This window comes from Hemicordylus capensis, chromosome 4 (assembly GCF_027244095.1).
Source record: "Hemicordylus capensis ecotype Gifberg chromosome 4, rHemCap1.1.pri, whole genome shotgun sequence".
NCBI classification, from domain to species: domain Eukaryota; kingdom Metazoa; phylum Chordata; class Lepidosauria; order Squamata; family Cordylidae; genus Hemicordylus; species Hemicordylus capensis.
The window spans coordinates 184,281,066-184,307,965 of record NC_069660.1 but is presented as its reverse complement, the minus strand read 5'-3'; the positions used below and the strand labels follow the sequence as shown (position 1 = coordinate 184,307,965).

The 26,900-nt window shown below is 42.7% G+C and overlaps 1 protein-coding gene across 5 annotated transcripts in view; it reads right to left on the bottom strand.

The window, feature by feature from the left end:
* Positions 1 to 1,068: 1,068 nt before the first annotated feature.
* MARCHF6 (membrane associated ring-CH-type finger 6) overlaps positions 1,069 to 26,900 on the bottom strand; it is an 89,158-nt gene continuing 63,326 nt past the window's right edge. For all 5 annotated transcript variants that reach the window (XM_053246998.1, XM_053246995.1, XM_053246999.1 and 2 more), the window contains exons 21-26: positions 26,590 to 26,771; positions 25,236 to 25,370; positions 16,916 to 17,005; positions 13,781 to 13,913; positions 2,310 to 2,445; positions 1,069 to 1,477 (exon numbers count right to left, since the gene is read on the bottom strand). In XM_053246998.1, the coding sequence (XP_053102973.1) occupies positions 1,387 to 1,477; positions 2,310 to 2,445; positions 13,781 to 13,913; positions 16,916 to 17,005; positions 25,236 to 25,370; positions 26,590 to 26,771 (767 nt within the window). In that variant the 3' untranslated portion in view covers positions 1,069 to 1,386. The remainder of the gene's footprint in view (positions 1,478 to 2,309; positions 2,446 to 13,780; positions 13,914 to 16,915; positions 17,006 to 25,235; positions 25,371 to 26,589; positions 26,772 to 26,900) is intronic.

Here is a 26,900-nt window from a genome sequence, read left to right as displayed (position 1 = left end):
ACTGAACTGTACATCAAGCTTGAACAGTGTTCCATTTGTGTCTTTCAGAACCACTGACATTAAAAATGCATTACTGCTTATGAGAAAAAACTCTACACATATATAAAAATATCAGAAATTGGTGAACTTGTTTAGGGGGCTCTTGTATAGGCCTATCATAAGGAGTAACAGATTTTATTCATTTATTTTTGGTTCTCCCTTTCTTTTGTTAATACTATATAGGTTATTTTCCCACAGACTATCCACTTATTCATTAAAAACTTATATCATTACTGCCATGCAGAATTAATGCTGACCATTTCTAGAATTACAGATGTTAATTTTTAATATGTCATGGTATAAAGTCCATAGCACAATTTGCAACTTTGGTTGTTAAGAAAATTTCAGGCCATCCAGAAAAAAGGGTCTTTCACAGCATGTTCCATTCCTTACGTTCTTTGTGCTCTTGAACAAACAGGTCAGCCTTCTGTTCTCTAGAGTAAATAAATCCCTGTAAGCACTTAAACAATATATAACAGCTTCAAAGATGTAAAAGAAATATTGGCTTATGCACTGGAAATGCATTCCTCTCACAAACCTCTCAATTAGCTGACTTAAGTATTCCTGTTTCTTAGCTCTAATGAACTTGGATTTAGTTCTTAGAAATGCATTGAAACGCTGTCTTCAAGTGCCAAGGAGTTAATGCCTCAGAGCCATACAAGCAATACCAAAATTGTCTGAAGGAGAAATATCTGTCTTGATTGACCAGTTACTGTACAATATTACAAACTTATACACATGGAAAAATAATAATCAGGCAATAGAAAATGTACAACAGATTTGATGTTATACAAAATGATTTAAAAAAAAAATCAAGATGAAGCTTATGTGTTCTTGCCACAGCCACTTCACTGCTGACTGTAATGGTCATTTCATATTTATGTCTTTGATGAGCCCCCGGCTTTGCAAAAAGTTACATTTTAGAAACGGCTATAGCCACCATAAAAATGCAATCAATTTTGTGTGTGTGTCTTGTCTCTTTGCAGTATTGCTTTGTGGCACATTTGTCAACAGAAAAGCAGTCCAAAATAAAGTGACAACTAGATTTAATAAATTAATATTCTTTTAAAGATGTACAATGAACATTCATTTTTAATCCAAGGTTTTAGGGTATTGGGGTATTGCTATTTACACATTTACAGATCTCAGCAATGATAACTTCAGAAAATGCAGACAAAAGGTGCACAGCCTTGACTGCAATCTGAACGCCATGAAAAAAGAAGCCAAAATTAAAAGATAAAAACCCCGCTGAGAGGATTGTTGGGAAAGACACCCAAAAAACAAAGACCAGTCTATGGAAAAGGACACAAAGGCAAGGGAAGATCAAGTAATTCCATATGACCATTTCTATTCTTGTGAAGACTGCGGTGGTGGCGGTGATGTCCCTTGTTTGCCAGATTTTCGCTCATAATTCACAAGTCGTTGCCCAACAAGGTACCTAGGATTTAAAAGGGTTTTTTTTAATGTTCAGTCAGCACTTCTGTAGATTAGCTTCCATTTAAAAAAAAAATTATTTATTTATCAAATTTGCATGCCGTCCCAAACTTCCGTCTCTGGGCAGCTTACAACAACATAAAAACAAGCCAAAACACAAAAGTAAAAACCTTAAAACAATTTAAAACCACAATTAAATTAAAAGGCTTGGGTGAAAAGGTAAGTCTTTAATGATTTTTCAAAAGTTGTCAGAGATGGGGAGGTTCTAATCTTAACAGGGAAAGCATTCCAGAGTGCCGGCTCTGCGTAGCCTTCTTATATAGCGACTAGACTGAATGGGGAAGGCCTCTAAGCAGTCTTCAGCATACTTGATTGGCACTAAATTTACTTACAGTAGTGAAGATCCTAACACACACACAGAACATTTTAAAAACTCCTTCTATAAAGAGAAGAGATATTGAGAGTTTGGTGCTCATATGTAGAATACCCAGGCATGGATATATCGACACAGTTCTGCATCATCTCTGCAAACATCGCTTCACAAAAGTTTTAATATCACTAAAGTTTTGAAGACAAGCTTTCAATGTTTTAAAGACAGATATCATCCTTACTTAACCACAATGATGATGAATACGTCCATCCCTGTACTCCATCACCCAGTGGCCAGTCTCAGGTATTTCAGAAAAAGCTTACAGTACCACGGAGAACTTTCAGAGTGCTCTAAATCCTGTCCATCACTTCCAGTTATGGCTTTACATAAGGCTTTAGGAGACTAGAGGAAGGATGTACACCCAGGTAATGCAGCACTGGCAAATCTTGGTAGTTTAGGCACTTACTTGTCATTTTTAATGTGTTCATAAAGGCGCTTGAACTGACGGACCTGGAAGGATAGGATTCCCATCAAAACCACCACCATGAGTAGAAAAGGATAAATCCGACGTTGCACTAGGTTTTGCATTTCAGGAGTGACACCTGCAAAACAAAATGAAAAATGAGCTGAAACTAAATGTTACAATCAAATCTTTGCATTTCAAACACTGAACTGTGAGTTACAATCTGTAGTTTTTAGTAAAAGCTAATGTGGAGAAACAGTTAAGTTCTCAAGGTAAATTTTTTACAAATCTTAAAATTAAATCAAATTGTACATAAATATGTAAATAAAGGTGTTCTCCATGGAGAAGAATTGGGGTTGGCTTCCTATATGCTCCCATGGGGAAGAATGGCTCTATAGGGGCCTTGGACGTAAGAGCCCCGCAGGGCAAGCTACTTTACAGGCTTGCCCCAGCAGCCGCCACCCCCACCCCCCGATTACTGGTACTAGGCAGCCCAAGTTGCTGGTGAAAGCCATTCTTTCTTGGCCCAAGTTCCAGAGCAGGCAGGCTGTGGATTCCACTGTCACTAGACAGTGCTGACAAGTGGAATCCAGTGTAAGAACACTGGAGTATTCCTGCCACTGTGAAGCCAAATTCATGGAAACTGTAACTAATGAAGCTGTGGACTGTTTAAACCCAGTTCCACCGTAGGTCTTGTACTCTTACCCCCTCCACTCCCTGCAGCAGGCACAATGAGGTTTTAAAATGAACAGGTCTGAGCAGGGCAGGGGAGGGGGCCCTGAAGAAGATGCAGCTGCCTCTGGTTCCTGGCAGCTCCTTTGCATCTCTCTCTCTCTCTCTCTCTCTCTCTCTCTCTCTAATTCCACCCCGCCCTAGAGCTGATGAGAGCTGTGTGGCTTGCAGGCTGCCCATTCATTGGGTAATCATTGATCAGCTCGCACAGCTCTACCTGATGGCTGGCCTGCAAGCAGCGCAGCTCTTGTTAATCCCGGGGCAGGGAAGAATGAGGGAGGAACACTGGAAGCAGTGGCGTCTTTTTCAGCACAACCCCACCCCCACAGCTTGTCAGGATTGGGCTGCTCCTGGATCAGACTCTGAAATCATCCTTCCTTGCTCCTATAAGGCTAAGCCATTCTCTAACAAGCTACTGCCATCTGCAGACCAAAATAAGCGACAGGGTTACTCTCTGGGGAAGACACAACACTCTTTAAAATAAAAAATAAAAAAATTATTTAATGTTTTTTGACATGTATTTTTACAACATCTTTCCCAGTTTCCTCTCCCCCCCGGACCCAGCACACCCTTTCCTCCTCAGCACTGGTTGGTGGGAGAAGAGGGAAGAAAGGAGAGAAGGAGAGAAAGAAAGCAGAATCTGTACTAGAAACAACTCACTGCTGTAATGGCATGTAGATGCTTCCTCTACTGAACTACTATGTCATACTGACTGACTAAAGAATGCAGCCACACTGCAAATATTTGTCAAGGTCTCCTATCTACAGTGCATATTACAGTTCCCCACAGTCACCATCACTTGTGTATTATTCACAGGAACAGAAGAACCTGGAATGGTTAATCTCAAATGCAAAGCATCCCAAGTCAACCCTGAATGCTGCAGCCATTTTGGGGGGCATGATTGTGGCCTGAAGGGGTTTGTTTAATCTCTAAGTAGTTACTGGCCTTGGACATTTTCAGGAGTAGCTATTTTGTACAGTTTTTGTAATGCAACTTCATCAGTTTTTTAGATAGCTTTCCCCCACCATTGATGTACTGTTTAAAATGTTTTAGCTGTATAACAATACTTGCCTATTTAACAAGTCACTTTTTGTTAACTTGGGAGGACTCTTTTTAAGATGATATTTCACCAATGGCTGCCAAATTTAGCATATATTCCCATGACATTTTTCAAGTTTGCTGCCTGTAGCTATGAGGGCTATTAACATATTCTCTAGACAGGAAACCTAGGAATCTCTAAACATGACCTAAAGCCCACCAGCTGCTCAAGGGAGCTTCAAGGCCTGCACGCAGGACATAGACCCTGTTGTTCCCAGTGATACAAGACATTTTTACTTAAGCAAATGAAATACGGGGGTGGTGTGGGGAGGAGCCAGATAGATTGACTAGCTCCTTGTGATGCCCCTTCTGCCCAGCACATGTGCCATGCTTCCATTGAAATTGGCAGTTGGGGGCTCCGTTTTCTCAGTTTCTTGCAGACTGCCTTCGTCCAATGATCATGCAGAGTCCATATTTGGTAAGTTGCTCCCCCCCACCACCTTTTTGAAACTAGTATAATTCTACTGCTACTGTTGCAGGGAGGTTTTGGAGGGACTTAATAATACAACAGATCACTACCAGATCATCAGTTACGGGTAAGCAACCTGTTTATTTGGATCATGATCCGTTGCAGTAATAAGGAATGGGTGATTAGCCAGCTTCAGTCCTAGGTGGTAGGCACAGTAGTCCCAGAAGCCTGTGGCAATACTCGCTTTAAAACACTCCTCCCAAAACCTGCCAGTGCAGCAGATCGCAGGTCAATGGTATAATGCTTAATGAATGGCTGTTGTGAAGACCATGTCGCGGCTGCGCAGGTATCAGCCATACAGATCCGACAGATGTGCTGCGGATGACACATACACTCTCGTTGAATGCGCCCGTATGGTCCATGGCAGATCTATTCCCTGCAGCTTATATGTCTGCAGTATTAATTCCACTAGCCAATGAAACAACCATTGGTGGGATATCGGCTGCCCCTTGGCCCTGTGCTTATAGGCCACAAAAAGACGCTTGGTCTAACGTCTTTGGTTCCTTTCAGGTAATATAAACAGAGAATGTCTTACATCTAAAGAATGTAGCGACCTCTCCAATGGTGACTCTGGATTCTGAAAAAAGGTAGGTAATGTTATATCTTGGTTTAAATGGAATTCTGATACAACTTTCAGATGGAAATGTGGATCTAACTACATAGCCACCTTTTGAGGACAGAACTGTGTATAAGGAACATGCATCCTCAGTGCCGCGAGCTAACTTACTCGCCCCGCAGTAGTAAACACTATCAAGAATGCCATCTTCAAGGTGAGCAACCGAAGAGTGGCCTCACCAAAGGTTCAAAAGGGTGCTCTGTAAGTGTTGACAAAACTAAGGACAAACTCCATTGTTCCATAGGTTTTATAATTGACAAGTAAATTTTAGCCCGTTGAATAATGGGCGCTAGGAAGGGAAGGGCAAATCAGCAGCCGGGCGGACTCTGGGGGCACCGCTGCCGGTCCGGGCCGCCCCCGCCTCACATTCCCGGCCGGTCTCCCCGGCCGGGCAAGGGCCCCAAGGACTCCCAGCCGCCCGGCTTTGGCAGCGGCGCCAGGCCTCGGCTCCGCCACCACCTCGGCCGGCTTCCCCTGCCGCCTCCTCCCCCCGCCCGGCTTCGGCGGCGTGGCCAGGCCGCAGCCATGGCTCCGCCACCACCTTGGCCGCGCCTCGGCCAGTGTCCCCCGCCACCGCTTACCCTCTTCGGGGCAGCCGCTTCTGGCCGCCCAAGATGGCCGCCGGGTCCTGTTGTTCGTGCCTCCCTTGCTCTGTTCTGGGCATGCGCTTTGCGCATGCCCAGAACAGGCAAGGCACGAACGCACGCTTGGTGTCCGTCCACGGACGGACACCAAGTGTTTTATTAGAGAGGATGGGTATAGATTATTCACGCCTTTCAGGAATTTTTTACAGTCTGGGTGGAAGAAAACAGTGGTACCATTCCATATTTTATGTTTTGAGAAAATACCAGCAAGGTGTACCTTGAGGGATACATTCGCTAAACCCTTGAGCTTCAGAGAGGTCATACAGAGCAATACTTGCTGAAACGTAGTTTTAACAGGGAGGAATCCCTGTGTACAAGCATACTCCCCGAAACGCTTCCATTTGTAACCATAGTTTTTTCTAGTCGCAAGCTTCCTAATATTAATCAGTATTTTTTTCAGAAGCCGACTTTCCATGCTGTCATTCACAGAATTTCCACAGATGGATGCTACCGCTCCTTTGTCCTATATCAAGAGATCTGGCCATAGAGGGAACCTGTGAAAAATCCCACCCCCAACAGTTTGAGAAGCAGTGCAAACCATGGCTTTGGTCCCCAAAGATTGAATAACCGCTGCAGGTAGAGATGGTTGAATTCCCACTTGTGGTGTTTGTAGTGCTGTATCACTCTCCTGAGGTTGTCTGCCAGCACATTGTCCATACCCCATATGTTTATGGCTTGAGGGTATATACAGTGACATATGCACCAATCCCAACCCTGCATACTCAAGGCACAAAGACAGCAGGACACTGTTCCCCCCTACTGGTTGAGATTCGCAATAGCTGTGGTGCTGTCGAGCTGGAACTGCACCACTCTGTTCTGGAGCAGCAGCTTGAACGCTTTCAGTGCCATGAACACAGCTAGTAACTCCAAATAATTTAAGTGTTGGCTGCGCTGGTGGACTGTCCACACTCCCTGCACCTGATGCTCTGCACAATGCACGCCCCATCCTGACAGGGACACATCCGTAGTCACCCATGTCACAGGAGTCGGTGGCTTGAAAGAGACGCCTCCCAACATATTGCACTCTAATGTCCACCAGCATAGGGATAGTAGAACCCCTTGTGGAAGTGTCAACAGCTTTTTGCTGACTGTCGACATTGGGTCAAAAGTGTCTGAGGTACCACATTTGTAGAGGACGCATCCGTAGACTCGTGTAGGGCACTGCAGCATTGCAAGATACCATCAACCCCACCAACCTTTGCACATTGCATTCAGTTTGCATAGGCGTCCTGTGGAAGAGTCAGATCAGGTCCCTGATCTGTTAATATCGCTCTCCTGGTAAGAATGCCCTTTTTTCTTTTTTGTGAAATTGCCCACCTCCTTGGGAAACTTTTGTGAAATCGTCGACCTCCTTGCTAAAATATGTAACTTATTCCTGAAATCAGGCTCTGTACCGGAGGACTGGAAAGTAACAAATGTAACACCAATTTTCAAAAAGGGATCCAGGGGCAATCCGGGAAATTACAGGCTGGTTAGCTTAACGTCCGTTCCTGGCAAATTGATGGAAAGCATCCTCAAAGATAAAATTGTAAAGCACAAAGAAGAACAGGCCCTGCTGGGGGAGAACCAGCATGGCTTCTGCAAAGGTAAATCTTGCCTCACAAACTTTTTGGAGTTCTTTGAGAGTGTCAGTAAGTGCATGGATAAAGGTGATCCAGTTGACATAGTATACCTGAAATTCCAAAAATCTTTCAACAAAGTTCCTCATCAAAGACTCCTGAGGAAACTTAGCAGTCATGGGATAAGGGGACAAGTACATGTGTGGATTGCTAACTGGTTGAAGGACAGGAAACAGAGGGTAGGTATAAATGGAAGGTTTTCACAATGGAGGGAAGTAAGAAGTGGGGTCCCACAGGGATCTGTACCGGGTCCAGTGCTTTTAATTTATTCATAAGCAGAGAGGTGGCTAAATTTGCAGATGATACCAAACTCTTCCGGGTAGTGAAATCCAAAACAGATTGTGAGGCTCTCCAAAAGGATCTCTCCAAACTGGGTGAGTGGGCAACAAAATGGCAAATGCAGTTCAATGTTGGCAAGTGTAAAGTGATGCACATTGGGATGAAAACCCCCAACTTCAAGTATATGCTGATAGGATCTGAGCTGTCGGTGACTGACCAGGAGAAGGATCTTGGGGTTGTGGTGGAAAGCTCGCTGAAAGTATTGACTCAATGTGCAGCAGCTGTGAAAAAGGCCAATTCCATGTTAGGGATCATTAGGAAGGGGATTGAAAATAAAATGGCTAATATTATAATGCCCTTATACAAAACTATGGTGCAGCCACACCTGGAGTACTACGTACAATTCTGGTCAGCCCATCTAAAAAGGACATTGTAGAACTGGAAAAGGTGCAGAAGAGGGCAACCAAGATGATCAGGGGCCTAGAGCACCTTGCTTATGAGGCAAGGCTACAACACCTGGGGCTATTTAGTTTAGAAAAAAGGCGACTGCGGGGAGACATGATAGAGGTCTATAAAATCATGCAGGATGTGGAGAAAGTGGATAGAGAGAAATTCTTTTCCCTCTCACATAACACTAGAACCAGGGGTCATCCCATGAAATTGATTGCCAGGAAATTTAGGAGCAGCAAATGGAGGTACTTTTTCACACAACGCATAATCAGCTTGTGGCATTCTCTGCCACAAGATGTGGTGACAGCCAACAACCTGGATGGCTTTAAGAGGGGTTTGGATAACAACATGGAGAAGAGGTCTATCAATGGCTACTAGTCAGTAGCTATAGGCCACCTCCAGCCTCAAAGGCAAGATGCCTCTGAGTACAGGGGAGTAACAGGAGGGGAGTAACAGGAGGGAGTAACAGGAGGAGAAAGGTTATGCCCTCAATTCCTGCCTGTAGGCTTCCAGCAGCATCTGGTGGGCCACTGTGTGAAACAGGATGCTGGACTAGATGGGCTCTGGGCCTGATCAAGCAGGGCTGTTCTTATGTTCCTGCACATCCAGAATCGCCCCAATATAACTTATGCACTTCTGTGGTTCTAGGTTCAACTTCTTCCAGTTGACATTAATGCCTAGATCCTGGAGCAACTGCAAAACATAGCGGATCTGAGAAAGTAACTTTTCTTTGTTGCTTCCCACCAGAAGTCAGTCATCCAAAATAGGTAAACCACAATGCCCTCCAGCCAAAGGTGAGCCACAGTCACCACCATGACCTTTGTGAACACTCGCGGAGTAGCTAGCAATCCAAAAGGGAAGGACAGCATATTAGTACACTGCACTTCCCACTGTAAAATACAGATACTTGTGATGACTCTCCTGTATTCCTATGTGGAAGTATGCGTCCTTCAAATCTTCAAAGTATGCGTCCTTCAAAGTATGCGTCCTTCAAAGTATGCGTCCTTCAAAGTATGCGTCCTTCAAATTCAGGAGTGTTGCCATCCACTCCTTCTTGCACAGGAGAGGCAGTATTCCTTGCAACATTGTCATCCTGAACTTGCGTGCCCACGTAAACCAATTGAGGCCCCAAAGGTCCATGATTGCCTGAATATCCCCATCCCTTTTTTGGATTTGAATTCAAGAGTAAAACCCAGACATTATCTCCGTCCACCACACAGGGACGATAACTGTTTTTGCAACAGCACCTGCACTTCTTTCAGTAATATAGGAGCTGCTCTTGTGTATTTCATGCCCGAGAACAGAGGCATTGTCTTGAACTTGATCGCGTAACCAATCAAGATTATTCTGAGCACCCACTGGTCTGATGTTGTGTGTTGCCATGCTGGGGCATGGCTTGCTATTTTGATGGAATTGGCAACTACAAAGGAGGTGTTGTATGCTTTGGCAGGTGGTTGTTGTTCTAGGTGCAGTGGACAGTAGAGCAGATCAAAGAGACTGCTTGTTTTGGTCTCTGGCAGGCTTATTATTTTGGGCCTTAGGCCACTGGCCAAACCCCTTGTTCTTATGGTAAGGCCGGTACTGACATTGAAAATCTCTCCTTTCCTGTTGTTTATAAGTAGCGCACTGTCTCCCAAAAGGCTGGTAGCGGGACGCAGCTGATGATATTGAGGCTGCAGCCATGAACGTCTTGGCCGTATATATGGACTTCTTTAAAGACTCCATGGTCGAGTCCGTGCTTTCGCTAAATAGAAGTCTGCCATCTTAAGCCAGGTTCTCTATGCGTTCACGCATGTCTTGTAAGTTGGTAGCCCTCAACCAGGCATGATGGCACAGTCACCACTGCCACCATAGCCTGCAACTCTGTCTCAGCCAAATGTTTGAAAATGCTGAGCTGTTGTCTTGTGATAGTAGTGGCCTTCTCATAAACTTCAGCATATCTGTCCTGGAATTCCTCAGGAGTCAGTGATGTAGAGTCCATTATTTATGGCATCCCATAAATAATGATTATATCTGGCCATGCAGGCTTCATAGTGAGCAATAAGTATGGCTAAACTGGAAGTGGAATAATTTCTCCTCCCCATAATGTCCATGTTTCTCCCTCCTTTATCAGAAGGCGTGATATGGCAGGGTCCAAATTTTGAAGTGGATGCACAACCAATTACCAAGGAATTTGGTACAGGATGATGCAGAAGGTAGGTGTTTTCCTCCTCCTGGATCTTATATAAGCCTTCCAGGTGTTTTGAAGTAGGCGTGGAGGTCTGAAGCATCTCCCAAGTCGATTGTGCTGCCTTGGATATCACAGGCAGCACTAGAAGTGTGACTGGGTGAGATGTCTTTGCTGTCACCATCCTATCGTAGACTGGGTCTTTAAGGTCTGCTTCAGGTAGCTTAAGTTCTAGGCCCAACGGTTCTGCCATTTCTCTGATTTGGGCATGACAGGACTTTAATTCCTCTGATGGCGAGGTCAATGTCTTCAGGGGCACATCCAAAGGTGGGTCAGAGGGATGACTTGTGTTGCCTGAATCCGTATCTGGCGACTCCGAAGAGTTGCCGACACCAGCACCCTCCAAAAGAGGGGCCACCAGAGTCACCTTTTTCTTTTGCACTAGCAGTTGTACAGGTGGTTTCACAGAAGTGGGTGGTACCTGCAGCTCCTCCAGAGGTCATGGAGCTGGTGCAATTGGTAGCAGTGCAGGAGGCTGTAGTGGTTGCTGTTCTCCCACTGCAGCTTGTGTTTGGCAGACTGTCAAGACTGTGAGACACCCACCCACAGATGTTGTACGTATCGCAGGTTGAGGCATGTAGCCTACAGTGACCCAAACCGGCAGTGTCTCAGGCCAGCCATGCAGCGGCCACAGCATATCCCTCTGCCCCTTCCACAGCTGATAGTCCGCATAATCCTCCAGGAGTGCAGAAGCAGTAGTGTGTCAAAAAACACAAGTATGGGTCATCTCTCTCTGACCATGCAAACCCTGTAAGCACTGGTGTAGTAGTCCTTGTGTATTCACATACTGAAACGGTGACTTCCACAACAGTCGAGTATAAGTCGCTGTTACTGAAGCTTCAGGTCATGGCAGCAATATAAATGGCTTTGTCATTACAATGTCAACTGCTGGTAAACGCAATAGAGACATTAACCGCATTGGTATCACCAGCCTGTTCAATGAGATGCGCAGCAGCAACATCCATGGAGTTTTAGGGACCGAGACAGGGACCTCCTTGACATCTGGGTCGATGTTGAGGCCACTACTTAGGAAGCCTTGGAAGGTTGATCCCGAGGGGGTACTGTTTGTGGAATTTTGTCAACTGCAATGCTCTCCATGGCAAGTCCGATGCAAACGGTCAATGTCATGGTCGGCATCGAAGTCGACGTTGACACTGATGTCAAACCAGAACACAGACGGCGGCTGTCAATGCCGAAGTGGAGGTAGTAGCCAATGTCCAATCCCTCATTGTCAATGCCCTCAATACTGAAGGACCGGCACTCGACGTTGAGGGAGGGCTTTTGCCCTGCAACCCAGTAGGAGAAGGGGTGCTGCCTTTCGACTTGCACCTGCCTCAATGTTTTTTATGTGGTCTCCTTATGCCGATGTACTGGCTTTGCAACCTCTTTTGGCCACTTAAACACCAGCTCCACACATGCAGTTGAGAGTTTAGATTGCACAATTGCAGAACCCTACTGCTTGCCCAACATCAAGCTTGATCTCAACCCTGATGTTGAAGGGTAACTCGGCCGAGGCTTTGGAGGCTGAAGTGCCCCATCATATAGTGCTGCACGGAGTCTCAGTATCCTATTTTTCAAGGTCTGCTTAGAACAAAAACAGCAAATTTTGCAAGTTGCTGGGCTGTGCTATTCACCAAAGGCAGAGTAAGCAAGAATCATGGGGATCCATCGACGGCAACTTAGCCTTGCACTTCACGCAGCATGTGAATGTCTTTTTGGTTTCCATTGTGGAGGGGTGTGCCGCAGGGCCCTGGCATCTCAAAAAATCTTTTAGTCCAATTTTAGTCCATTAAGCGAAAGAATAGTGAAGCAGTCCAATTTCAGCAGGAACAAACACGTTTGGTTTTTTCTCTCTCTCTCTCTCTAGAATCTAATTGAACCAAGGAGCCAGCAACAAGGTATTGTCACTTTGGCGGTCAAATAGAAACTGAGAAAATGGCGCCCCCAATTGCTGATTTCAACGGAAGCACGAAGCATGTGCAGGGCAGAGTGGGCGTCACAAGGAGCTAGTCAATCTACCCGCGAGGTCTCTGAGCAGGCACAGAACCCATTCCTTATTAATGCAATGGATCACAATCCAAATCTTCAGAGTATTAAGAAGCTATAAAACATGTTAAGTAAAATGGAAATCTCTGTGTATACATAGAGATTTTTTCTGGTTATTATAGGATAGGATAATCTTTATTTCGGTCATTGACCAGAGAACAAATAAGAACTATTCATGGAAGTACAATCAATATTACTATATTACTATAGAAGTTACTACATTAACTATTAGATAAGTTTAAAATAATTATAATAATAAGAAAATAAACTAAAATATCTAACCAGCCGCGTTATATGTATTCGGATCCAGAAAAAGTTGCTAATATTTAACTATTTGATTATCTCTAACCGAATTTTACTAGCTATAAAATAATATTTAGCAACATTGTACGACCTGGCTTCATTCTGATCCGCTAAAATAATAGTGAAGTAAAATTTATCAGTAGAGCCTGGATAAGGATTAATTTCAGGAGAAATAAGCTTTTTTCAGATATCATGATAGAATTCAGAGTACAAGAGAACGTGCTCTGTAGTTTCAATCTCCCCTGAACCGCAAGGACAAACACGTTCTTCAAATGGGGTTCAGTGCTATCTTCCCTCTATCACTGCCATATGCAAGACATTACAGCAGGCCAATGTTAAAGCTCTGCGGTAATTAGCAACTGTTATCTGTGTCAGGTAATTAGCAGGAGAACAGCTCGTGATCTGGTTTCCCCCAAAAAACATTAGCTGGTATGACAACCTGGTCGATTTGTCTTTCCATGTCATAGATTCTTTCCCCTAACTTGAATCTAGCAGTGTCATGTCCCAGGGTTAGTACAGCAGCGGGGGGAAACCCATAATAGCAAAGCGTTTCCTCCACTCCTTTTCCCCACCTTGAATGGTATAAGTCTTTCAATACCAATGGAGATAGGCGAATAGAGCTACAAATGGAGCTTGAGCCAGAATTCAAAAATAGAGATCAAGGCCCAAGCCTCTAGTTTGAGCATCCCTGCTCCCAGGCGAAGAACCGCCCTAGGGACACAGCTGGGTACCTGGAATATATTTTTTAGGAAATTTGATTGAACTGATTCTAATTTATTAAAGTTGGTATATATACCCAGCTGAACTCCATAAAGTAATTGCACTCGAACTTTGGCCTCAAACAATAGAGATTTGAAGATATGTTTGACAGAATACTTGTTTGAATTACCAGGTAAATATTTGACATTCTACGTATATATTGATGATCCTGTATTTTGTTTCACCATCATCAAGTCCAGATTGTGAAATCTGCAAGTCAACCTGCACTCACCTAGTAAAGGTACAACGCCAGAAGCTATGATGTATGGTACACAAAGAGAAAGCAACAAGACTGAGATAACAGGTGCTGCAAGTTTTCGTATTATAAAATGTAAATCAATATTCCGAATTCCATTTGCATAAACCTGAAAGGACAAAACAAAAATGCAAGATGCATGAAAATCGATTGTTCAAGTACCTAGTGGTAAACATTGTATACAACTCAGGCACATCTTCATGACTGGAAAGAAAAGCCAGCATTTTCCTTAAGAGATGTTCAGTAAAAGAAATTACTGAGTGAAATCAGAAACCTTCTCAATAGGTATTGCAGAATAAAAAAATAAACCAATCTAAGGCCGAGGTCGTCAGTATCCTCATGAATAAGCTAATGAAGGAAGGCAGATTTGCTTCATGGCAGGTGGAATACTAAAAGTACAAGATACATGAACAGTCATTAAATTATGAACCATGGATTACAATCAATGGGTTGGTTCACACGATCAGCCAACTACAGTTAGTTTGAGTTGGGAACACGGCCCAGACTGCATACTCTATTCTCACCCCTCACCTCCTCTGCTTATTTGCATTAGAAATCCTGGCTAGTCCAGAGGTAAGTCACAGTTCCTAACTTCAGATAAGCAATTTTTTAAACACATCAAAGAGTAAATTTCATGGCTCAGCACTGGAGCCAAGAAGGTAAGAGGCAGGAGCACATTACCTTGACAAGCTTCGGGCTGTATTCCCAGTCCAAAACTAACCATACTTTGTGGATCATGTGAACCAGTATATTTGAGAAAATTTAACACAGTAGGCCCATTTCTTCCAAAATTCTTATTTTTGTTCCAATACTTATTCACATACCATGTAAAGAGAATGGTAGAAATATTCGTCACAGGTCAAGATTTAAAAAAAGAAGGCTTTTCCAAAGTTAAGTGTGTATTACTATGAAAGAGTGTACAGCAATGTCATCCTGGGTAAAACCCAGTGAAAACTTTGAGTAGAATAACTGGAAAAAGAATTCAAGAATGTATTTGAAATCTCTGTTATGGATACACAGAGAACAGACGAATCATTTCGCCGGCGCCCCCCCCCCCCCGAAGACTGAGCCCCAGTATACCCAATGGGCTTTACTTTTGAGTAAACATGCATAGGAGTGGTCTGCATGTGATTTTTTTTAAAATAGGGGGATATTTTATTTTAAGAGGTGGTTAAAAAGCAAAGAAAAGATCAAGCTCAATGTTTTTTCTTCCAATATTTACAAATAAAAGACTATTGTGATTAAACCAAGCACACAGTACGAATGTATCTTAACATGTATCTTGAAACTTAAATAGAATTTGATTTTGATTTTTTTTGGAGTCTTATTACAGAAGAAAAAATGAACAAACAAGAGGAAAGGTCTTAACTTGGGCAATTTTAAAAATAATCTTCAGGAATAAATTTTAAATGCATGTTATAAAGATAAGAATATTCTAAATAATTACACAGTATAAACATTAAAATTCATTTTTCAATAATATGTAAACATTCCACATAATCTATCATTTTCCTCCATCCATGATATGCCCAGCATAGTACCATATTTATCCAAATAGAAGATGACTCTGTATTTAAGACAACCTTAAAAACAGAGATTAAATATAGGTTATACCTGCCTTTACCCAAAAGGAAGAGGGCTTTGAATTTAAGGTAACCACCTATTTCTAACATCAAGGGACTTGGAAAAACCCTAGTCTTGGATTCAGGTAAATACAGTACAATCAGTGGCTGATATCCTGACTAGGCGTGTGCATGTGTGCACACACACACATTTTTTGATATCTTCTCATTTAATTTTAAATCCCGCCCAGCTTGAATCAGGAAGATCCCACTCTGAATACACGTGAGCACACACTGCCTTGATACTGCTGCTCAGAACAACTCATTCTGCACACAGGTGAAAACAATTAGAGAGAACACTGCACTGCACTAGTGCAATCAAGTTGTGCACACACAAAGTCACAACGCTGCATGAAATTGTGGGCATGCTCAAAGTCCCATGGCAACAACAATAGCAGAACAAGATGTGGGCATAGATTTGTACACCTTGTTGCACAAGCACATTACCCTAAGCTGCTGTCTTAGCAGTTCAAAGCATTCTTGCACTGGTGCACAGTGTTAGTCTGGATGTCAGCCAGTTTGTTTAGTGGTGTTCAGGGGTGTAGCTAACAGATAGGGGGGCTGTGTTTGCCCCTCTCCCCGACAGTCCCTCGGAGTAAGGGAGATAATGAAGAAAACAGGGAGAGGTGGAGCTGGGGGCCCCGGGTTCTTTGAACCCATCCGCTCAAATATAGCTACACACCTGGTGGTGTTTGATTCAGTTTTTGTAATGCTTATTTCTTTTGGTTGCCTTTGATATATTTATTTTGAAAAAATCCAGTTGAAAAATAGCACCATAAGAATTAATTCTACTTTCCTATTGAAACACACAACATTGCATTTGTAACTGCAGCTTTCTACTCTTCCTACATGATTCCATCAGCTGCTTTCTACCTACTTTTTCACCTTCCCCTAGACACACTCTCTTTCAGGAAAACTTATATCAGCTTTTGTCCTACTGTGCTCAGAGTAGGAATTGTTGTAAATGTTACATTAGGGAGATGGCCTATTTTGGCTATTTTATTATTTAGTAATCAAGGAAACATAGTTCAAAACTGCAATATAGAATTTCAGTAATGCTTTAAGGGGTATCAGGGCATGTTCTCAAATGACAGAGGAAATATGCATGGTTCTGGAAGTATTTAAGACAATAGGCAATTAAGCAACTGCTACTAACTGAGCAAAGAGGCATCTTTTAAAGTGGTGATTCTCTTTATTTAGCAGAGGGAGAGCAACTGGCCCTGTCCAACCCCAGCACAGCATTCCCTCCAGTGGCTGTTGCTGGTGTCAACCTTGTTTCTTTTTAGATTGTGAGCCTTTTGGGGATAAGGGAACATCTTATTTATGTACTATTTATTTTTCTATGTAAACCGCTTTGAGAATTTTGGTTGAAGGTAGGTATATAAGTATTTGTAGTAGTAGTAGTTGTTGTTATGCAGTCTTTCATTCCCACCCCTCCCCCCCTTTTATCCCCTTCCCCAGCAAAGAAACCAAGACAACTTTTTCTTACCTGTTCAATTACTGTTTTCAGCCACCACTGTGGACCCATCAGAGTTATGGCAGCAATTATTTTGGCATGAAGAACACCAAGTGCCCAGTCCTAGTTCAAAACAAAACATGAAACCCCAATCCTTGAAAGCAAGTGTGCAGATAACCAAATTCTTACCAATGAAAAAGGTAGGTATCAGCAACTTTTGGAATAATTAGAAGGGCATTTAAATAACATGGAGCATTATAATTAAGAAAGATGTGCCAGAGGCATCGTAGCAAGGTGAGAGGTTGGAATGTTTCAACAATATTATTACAAGATCTTGAAGAATGAAAAGTGCTTTTAAAATGGCCATATGTTTTAAAATTGTTTTCCAGAATTGAAGAGAATATCTAATAATTAAAAAAACCCAGGTTGCTTATCTGTAACAGCCAGGTGATCTTTAGGTGATCCGATATAATTCACAACATGGGTAATGTGTCTATGCAGCAGCCCCACGGAAAGATTTCATAGCTCCTCTAGGCACTCTGATGCTCCGTCCTTCATGTGCAGAGTGTGCTTGGTATCTTGGACAGCGGAGCACTTGTAGCTCAGTTTGTGGTCGACCATGAGAGGTCTGTTCTTCGTTGGAATAATGAAGGCATAACATTCCAGCAGCAGGGAAGCTGGGCAGGTGGTGTGAATGATCCCGGATCACCTAAAAATCTCCTTTTACAGGTAAGCAATCTTTTTATCTTTATGGTGATCTGGGATCCTTCACAACATGGGTGATCAACAAACTCACCAAAGAGGTGGGCAGGGTGCGAGGATGTTATTAAAGAACTTTCTTTAAAAACAGCCCATCTGAAATAAGCTTCAGCCACTGCTCAGACATCAATGGCATAGTGCTTTATGAATGGTAGGTTAGAAGATCATGTGGCTGCTTTACAAATGTCCATAATGCTAATTCCAGACAGAAGTGCTGCAAAGGTAGCCATAGCTTTGTTGGAATGGGCTTTAATATTTGGAGGAGGCTTTAGTCCTTGAAGTTTGTTATACAGGAAAATGAATTGTATGAGCCAATGAGCAAAATAGTGTTGCCCTTCTTGTTGTTGTTGTTGTTGTTATTATTATTTACATTTTATATCCCGCTCTTCCTCCAAGGAGCCCAGAGCGGTGTACTACATACTTAAGTTTCTCTTTCACAACAACCCTGTGAAGTAGGCTAGGCTGAGAGAGAAGTGACTGGCTCAGAGTCACCCAGCAAGTATCATGGCTGAATGGGGATTTGAACTCGGGTCTCCCCGGTCCTAGTCCAGCACTCTAACCACTACACCATGCTGGCTCCATGGTGACTTTGAAGTTGACGAATAGCTTCTTTGTCTTCCTGAAGCCTTTGGTTTGGTCCATATAGAGAAAAGGGGCTCTATGGACATCTATAGTGTGGAGGGATCGTTCCAGAGTGGACGTAGGATTCAAGAAGAACACAGGGAGAACAATATCCTGGCTGATATGGAAGTCAGAAACTATTGTAGGAGTAAAAGAGGGGTCAGTTTTCATTACTATTTTGTCAGGAAAGAATTTAGTATGGGGTGTGTCTATTCTTAATGCAGTCAATTCACAGACACTCCTTGCAGATATTATAGCTACTAAAAAGGCCACATTTAAGGTTAACAATTTCAGCAGACAGAGGCAAGTGGATCAAATGGCACCTCTGTCAAGGAACAAAGCAGCAAGGAAAGGCTCCAAAGTTCTACTGGCTTTTGTACTGGGGGAAACAAGCTGTTTATAACTCTTAGGAACCTCTTGGAGTAAGAATGAGAGAAGAGGATTTTAGCATCCCAGCCTGGGTGAGTAGCTGAAAGAGCAAGTCCTAACTGCTTCAGGGAAGTAAGATAAAGCAAAACCTGTTTTATGGAAGCCTGGGAAGGGTAAAAAATAATTGGTTTTAGTGTATTGGGCAAATCTTTTCCATTTACAAGAATACTTGCACCTAGTGGATGCTTTTCTTTCATTTAGTAAAATGCTATCTAGTAATTTAATCTCGATGCTGTCAAATTCAATATTTGAAAAAATTGTGGAGGAAGACATGGCAACTCGCTTGAGACAAGATACTTTGGTGCTGAAGGAGGCGGTAGTAGATTTCCTTGGAGAGTCAAAGCAGAAGAAGGAACCATGGTTGCCTTGGCCACTATGGGGTGAGGATAATGCATTTCATTTACTCTTGTAAACAACTTTGTTCAAGAGGAAGAGGGGGAACAGATAAAAATTAGTGGTCCTTTCATGACACTTGGAAGGTGTCCCTGAGAGAGCTTTTCCCTAGGTCTGCTCTTGAGCAGTACTGCTTGCACTTCTTGTTGGTTGCAGTTGCAAAGAGGTCTATCGGGGTGTGTGTGTGTCTCCCCATTGTTGGTATAGATTGTAGAGAATTGATAAGATTCCCCACTTGTGCTGTTGAAAGGAATTTATTCTCCTGCTCAAGGCATCAGCAAGAGAGTTTTCTGTGCCCTTTATGTGGAGCACTACAGGAAGAACTTTGTGCTGAATGCTCCAATCACAAAGCCGAATCACCAAATTGCACAGGGACCTGGAAACTGTCCCGCCTTGTCTATTTGAAACAGTATAGGCAATTGCGGTCGTATTGTCTAGTAAAACTTGAAACATGTAGGAAATTGATATGGAGGGTTGACTGTTGGGAGTCCACAGGCCTGAGCATGTAGGTTTAGGCAGTGAGGTCCCCCCGCACCATTTGAGAGAGGAATTCGTCCTTACTGTGACAATAGACGGAGACCGGAAAGGAATGCCCTTTGAGAGATTCTGCTTTTGAATCCGCCACTGAAGATACTTTAATACTGGTTGAGGGATGATCAGCCATATGTGTTGTCTGTCTACATTCAGTTTGAATACTATCAGAAACCACATTTGAAGTTGCCTTAGCCTGGTATATTTAACTGTGGCTGTACAAGACACCATCAGACCTAAGAGTCTTTGTCTGGTTTTTGCTCTCTGCACTGGATTGGCCATGAAAGCATAGATCAAGTTTACAATTAAGAGCTAGCTTTCCTCTGGGAGAAAGGCTTGTTTCAAGTTCATATTGAAGAGGCCTCCTATATAGCCGATATGCTTTTGAGGTGGGAGGATGGATATATTTCCAGTTGACCTGGATGCCAAGGTCTTGAAGAAGTGTTAAAATACACTGGATGTAGTAAGTTAGGGAGAGTTTTGTTGTGGAAGTCACCAGCCTGTCATCCAGGTATGGAAAGTGTCACTATCTGGCCACCTGGCAGGGAAGTTCACAGTATCAAACGGAGCTGCAGAAACAAGATACGGCTCCGACACAGTTCTTCTTTATCGGGCTTGGCTGCAAGCTGTCGACATGAAAGTTGACAAACGTTGCTTTACAGCAGTGAATAGAAAGCTGGTGACGTAATTTATAGTACAAACCGAGAGCTCCCAGCTGGCAGGAATTCAAGGCTTATCAGCCTTCTGCAAGAGGCGTTTACTCCTCCTGATAGTTTCAAGCTGAGTTCTTCGCCTTGTAATACGCCTCTGTTGTGGAGTCAGTGGAGGTTGCTTGCATAGCTCCTCTTCTGATTGGTCCATCATGGTTTCTGCTTTCTCAGGTTGTTGTGCCTGCTCTGAATCATCTGCCTCAGCCATTTCTTGGAAACTGACAGCCGGGCTCTGCCCCTCAGACACCCCGGCATCGGCTGAAAAGTTGACAGCTTCCCCTTCCTCCTCGCTGTCTGAGATCGAGGGCGTGACAGAAAGATGGAGTCACCTTATGTTCTCAGATGCGCAATGACAGCACTCATGCACTTGTGAAAACACGAGGTGTAGTGGAGAGACCAAAAGGGGAGAATGGTATATTGGTAGGCTAGTTGTCCCAAGGTGAAGTGCAGAAACTCTGGATCTAGGGTGCCTTCCTATGTCAAAGTAAGAATCTTTCAAGTCTAAAGTTACCAGCCATTCTTTTTGTGCTAACAGAGGAAGGATACTTTGTAAAGTGACCATTTGGAATTTTTTTGGATGGATGAATTTGTTGAGCCAGTGTAAGTCTAGGATTGGACAGAGGCCCCTGTCTCTTTTGGGAACTTTAAAGTACCTGGAATAGAATTCCTCCTTTTGTTCTTTTAGAGCAACTTGTTCTATTGTCCCTTTCCCCTTTCACTTCTTTTCTTCAACTAGGAGTTTATCCCCGAAAAAGTGGGGATAGTGGTGAACTCGTTTGCGTACAGTAAAGATGACACTCAAAACCCAAGCATCGGATGTGATGAGATGCCAAGCTGGAGAGAAAGGGTGAGTCTTGTGGAAGAAGGGTCTACATATATAAGATCGGAAAGGGTGTGTGAGTGTGAAAGTGAGAGTGACAGAGAGTGTGTGTCAAAGGTGCTGTTTTGACTGATCCTAGTTTTTAAACTTCTGATGGTTTATGCTTTTAGCAATAGGAATGTCTGGGATTGTACTGGAAGAGCCTTCTGTAGTCCTTGCCATCTGACTTGTATTAGAACTTTTGTTTCCCATACTTTCTGAACCATTGAGAATAAGACTGTGGCATACAGGCAGATGTAAAAATCTTAGCTGTGTACTTCTTTCCCCCCCATATTCTCCATGGTATCATCCATTTGGGAGCTGAAAAGCCTGTCTCCATCAAATGGGAGTTTTAATATCCCCCCCCCATATGTCCAATTGAAGATCTGTAGACTGTAGCCATAGATTATCTATTCTATGGCATATCGCCATATCAGAAAAGTTCTTTTATATATTTGGTCTCATGCAAATCAGACTGCAAATAACTCTTTTAATGTTATATGGTCAGATTTTATTCATTACACCAATTGGGAGAATTATGGTTGTCTTTTTACCCTAGATAATATTAGAATGTGGATGGATAGCTGAATTGGGGTTTGTTGTATAATGGTTTGCCATTTGTGTTTGGATTAATTCTGTTTCCATTGTAAATTTTCTTCTAATAAAGTTTAATTTTTTAAAAACTGCCCTGAGCCATTTTGGAAGGGCAGTATATAAATCAAATCAAATCAAATCAAATCAAATCAAATCAAATCAATCAATAATAAAGTAATGTGGCCAGTTGAGCAGCAGTTAGATGCCATAAAATCATAAAACCAGATTCCTGACTTCTAGGACTGGAAATTTTAATTCCAAGCCCAAGACTCTTTCAGTTTTGGCCACCTGAATATGGCATGACTTGTTTTCCTCTGTTGAGGAAAGTTAAAAGGTTGGTTCAGGACATTTTTGAATGGTAAAGGGTCAGATGGATTCTCCGTTTGGACACAGCCTTCTTCTGAATCAGAACTTGACGTGTACTCATTATCTGAATTATTTTCTTCAGGTATCGCTGGCTGATTCTGATCCCTTGAGGGAGGGAGGATCTGGACATCTGAAGACTTTGGGTGAATTTGAGAATCCCATGCTGGTCCTTGCAGATGTTCTAAAGGGGGCTGAGGAATGGCAGGCAGGTTTGATGGCTTTTTAAAAAGGTAGTAATTTTCTTGTCCTGAGCATGACCCTTTGGAGTAGTTAGCTTTAAGTTTTTTTTAGCTTCCACAGTCTAAATTCATCATAGTCATATGGTAATGATGGAGATGACATGAGATAAGGATCTCTAAATTTACCATACTCTAGCAGAGGATGCTGATTTTTGGAATCAGTATTAGACTGGAGCCCAGGTCCTCATCAGCGTCCAAACTATATAGGGAAAATCCTTTGAAGGTGGAGCCAGTGTATTATTTGTAAACCCCAGAACGGATTCTATATCCTGTAACAGGGGAAGATCTTTGGACACCAAAGGTGTAGAAAGAAAGTTGATGCTGAGACTAGGAGTAAAGGTAGCACTCTTTGCAGTGGTATGTGCTCTAAGCAGAGGAGAGGACAACTGAAGCTGCATTGTTGTTGAGGGCAGTATATAAATATTCGTAATCATAGTAGTAGTAGTAGTAGTAGTAGTAGTAGTAGTAGTAGTAGTATTGACAACACTGGGTATTGTCAGTATTGAAGTCATCAATGTTGAAGGTTGAGCAACAGAAGAATGTGTTGTCATCAATACTGGTGTTGATGTCAGCTTTGGTATTGGTGTCAACTTCGAGGTCAATGTTGGTGTTGATTCCAGGAGTAAAATTGGAGTAAAAGTGATGTCCAAAACCTCTGGGGAAGAGGCAGCATTGGATGAAACTTAATGAACCATGGGCGGAGAAGGGGCATGATCCTGAAACTATGAAGAACTTTCCGTGGAAATGGCGTCTGATGGTGGCTGAATTGAGGTTGAGGGGGAAGGAGTTCAATGTTTGTCCACTGCGACTGTTGACAAAGGTGGGTGGATGTCAACTTTGATCCATTTGAGGTCATCAATATGGGGTTGTCAACTTCGGGAGCGATGTCAAGGTGGTCTTTTTGTATTTAGAAGCTGAGTGAGATGAGGGGTCTTCTTCATAATATTTCTACTTCTCATGGTGCTTCTGATGTCCTTCCTTGGAGACATTGCAGGGCTTCCTAAAAGCTTCCTTAGAGCGCTCTGAGCCGACATCGACTTCGGGTGTCAATGGTCAGGCGAGATCGAAGCCGCAGTCATCAACAGTAACAAGGTGTCCGAGGGTGCAAGGTTTTTCCCCCGTAAAAAGCAGCCCTAAGATACAGTTATCTGATTTTTCTAGTCTGTTTAGAAAAAGAAAGGCAGATCTTACATGTCCGGAAAGTATGATCTTCTCCCAAACAGAGCAAACATTGGTTGCACTTGTCTGACGACAGCAAAGTCCCCCTGCAAGATAAATACATTTGACAAGTTTTCCGAGCACCCATGAATCCAAAATAATAGGAAAGAGAGTAGCGAGAGTGGTCTGAGTCCAAGCCTTAGGATCTAAACCAATTTTCTTTTAATTTTCACAGGAACTGAGATGAAAACGAGGAGCAAATCTTAATGAGGCACATACTGAGGACAGTCAAAAAGGACTGAGCTACAGGCACTCTGCCAACTCAAGATACCGAGCGCACACCACGGGTGAAGGCAGGGCTTCAGAGTGCCTAAAGGAGCTATGAAATCCTTCCACGGGGTTACTGCACAGGAGCATTAACCAAGTTGTTCAGGATCTTGGATTACCATAAAGATTAGCAGGAATTCCAAATTGCTATTTCTGACCTGGAAATAATTGATGCATTCAGAATATCCTCCAAAAATGTTTGAAAGATCAGGAACACACTCTGTACCAGAATTCAATGTAACAAGGATTCCCAGGCATTGTTCACCACAACTCTCATCATTCCCAGCTGCTATGGGCTTTTGGTCAGGGATAATGGGAGGGAACACTGCTCTGTACTTGGGTGTCCCTCCTCTTTCCTCACCTCCTAAGTGTGCCTTAGGATACTATTTCCAGCCTTCATCAACTCAGTGTTTGCTTTTGTACCTGAACATCATAGTTTGCTGCTTTGGGGTGCAACAGCAAGCTGTGGTTTGATGAAAGCAGGAAGTAATTCATCAAGCCATTGCCATGAGAACGGAGAGAGCAGGAATGAGGGAGCACACAAACACAGGGCTTGTTTGGAGAATTGTCTGAATGTAGCCATTATCTTAAAAGTAAGAAGCACTGATTTTTTAAAATATGCCAATCACAGGAAAAGACTTATTTGTTTTAATTCTCAAATATATGGATAAGGTGTGTATCAAAACTGCTAAATATTCCTACTCTTGTAACTGAAGTTCATGCCACAATATTAATATTTAGTTCCATCAACTAAGAGTGGATTAAAAAACCCCATAATATGAATTGTTCAGCTACCTTTAAGTGGAAACCCATTCTTGTAAAGATCAATATGAGTTTGGTCAACTTGCTACTACATGCCCGACAAAACGCAAGAGAGAGAGAGAGAGGGTGTGCTAACTGAGCATTCCATATATTGATCCCATTCACAATACAATCTCATTAACTGCCACCTCAAGCTGACCAAGAGAAAAATGTCAACTTTTAGGCAGATAAAGTGATATGTTGTACTGGAAGAGAGAACACAAGCTTTCAAGTTCCAGGGAACTCTTCAGGTATGATATTGACATTCTCATCTATTAAACAGAACAAGTTAATTACATTATTCATATATCTTTAGTAACCTCAGTAGGATTATGCTAATTACCATTCTTAGATAATCATACAGTAGTAAATAAAGAAGTGTTTATATTCCCTCTTTAAAGTACATTAATAAAACTTCACATTATACTGTTGCTTTCAATTATAATGATGCCTACAGCAATAAGACCACCCTGGTTAGTTTAATATACTGCAAAAAACTGTCACTACTCTAGGACTTAGAAGGCCAACTATAAAGATCACATAAACAATGGAAGTACATAGCTGACCTGCCATGGGTAGAACAGAGGTGTCTGATCCAAGGGAACTCTCAAAGGAGCAACAATAACCAGCTCAAATAGAAGTCCAAGCAAAAGTGGAACTACACCAGCCAGCAATACAGCAACTATCAATGTCTTCATTATCTAAAGCAGGGGGAAAATAATGTTTCATTTATTGACAGTGTCATAAGCAGCTCTTATCAAAGGTTTGTGTCTGTTCTCAGAGTATTAAAATTAAAGCGAGGGCAAAAAGCACAAAATAATACTAATACACAGAACCCAACATAGAATTCATCACCTGTCCTAGATCAATTGTTTCCAAAGCGGGATCTCTTTAGGAAAACAACAGAGTCAGCTCAGAAAGAGTAATGGGCAGACCGAAGGCTGAGCACTGAAGCAAGGGGCGGCATCCTCCTCTTGCTGGCACATTCTATTAAGGCTCAGTTTGAACCAGATCGCAGCAGGGTTCATAACTGGAATCTGTTTTCAGTGCCAGGGCTCCACCCCAGAATGTGTGTGGAAGAAGAAGAATTGAAGATATACTACAGAATATGTGCTGAGGGAGGTTCAATATTAAGTAACCATTGCTGGCTCCACACACTTCTGACCTGGGGTTCACAGGGCAGGAGTTCAAGGCATGCTTGAGACCTGGCATCTCTCCTTCTGGAAATTAGCCTCTAGCTTTGGTCTTTCCTTTCCCTCGCATACCTTTCTTGCCCAAATCTGGTGAATTTGCAGATCTTTAGTCCAAGGAAGGGGAAAGTGCTTTTACTGGTTCTTAAATTAGGTGTGTTTCTTTAATTTACAATTAACTATTATTTTAAGATTATAAGCTGCTTTAGACCAGTGTGCAAGAAAAGTGGGATAAAAATATTTTAAAATAAGCATTAAAAATGACCTATTTTTTCCCTAGGGAGGAGTACAGTCAAGCAGCTCACTACCAGCAGGTGGCATCCTTAAGGGGGCCCAGTGCCCTGACAGAACCCACCACCGACTCCTGACCTTGAACCACTACTAGAAAGGATCAGGCGTGGCTGCTAACAACTGCTATTCTTTCCCCACAATGCTCCAGATGCAACATGGTCCTGCCACTTCCCTCCCTACAATGCTCTGGGAAGGACTTTGGTGGCACTGTGGGGGGAATGGCAGTTGCAGCTGGAAGCCATGAAGAGGAACGTTGAAGAAAAAGTAAACAAGGAAAGCAAGAGTGGGAAAAAGCTACCAAAACAGTTTGGCACTTTGGCAAGGGCCTCCTCAAACTGTAGTATCAGGAACACAGTGGTTATAGTTGCAGTGTCCCTCACTCGACAAGCAGTCTCTCCACACCAGTTAAACAATTTCCCAAACGTTCCCAATAACTTACCATGAGGGACCATTCCTTAACTTTCTGAAAAATCACTTGGCGGCCTTGTGGCATCCATGCAACAAGCACTGTCACTGCTCGAATGGTAAGCCAGCAGACATAGAGTCCACATGCAGCTGTGTACAGTTCATGGATTTTGGCAGTTCCTGTCCAAAAAGACATCAGCCAGCGACCAGCAAACACTAAACACAGAAAGAGTAGCAAATATGTTATGATTATATGACAGAAAACGTTTCATTTAAGGACATGAGCCAAGATCCAAACTACCATACTCATTTCACAAGCAAAGGAGAGCTCCTGTATAGTTTTTC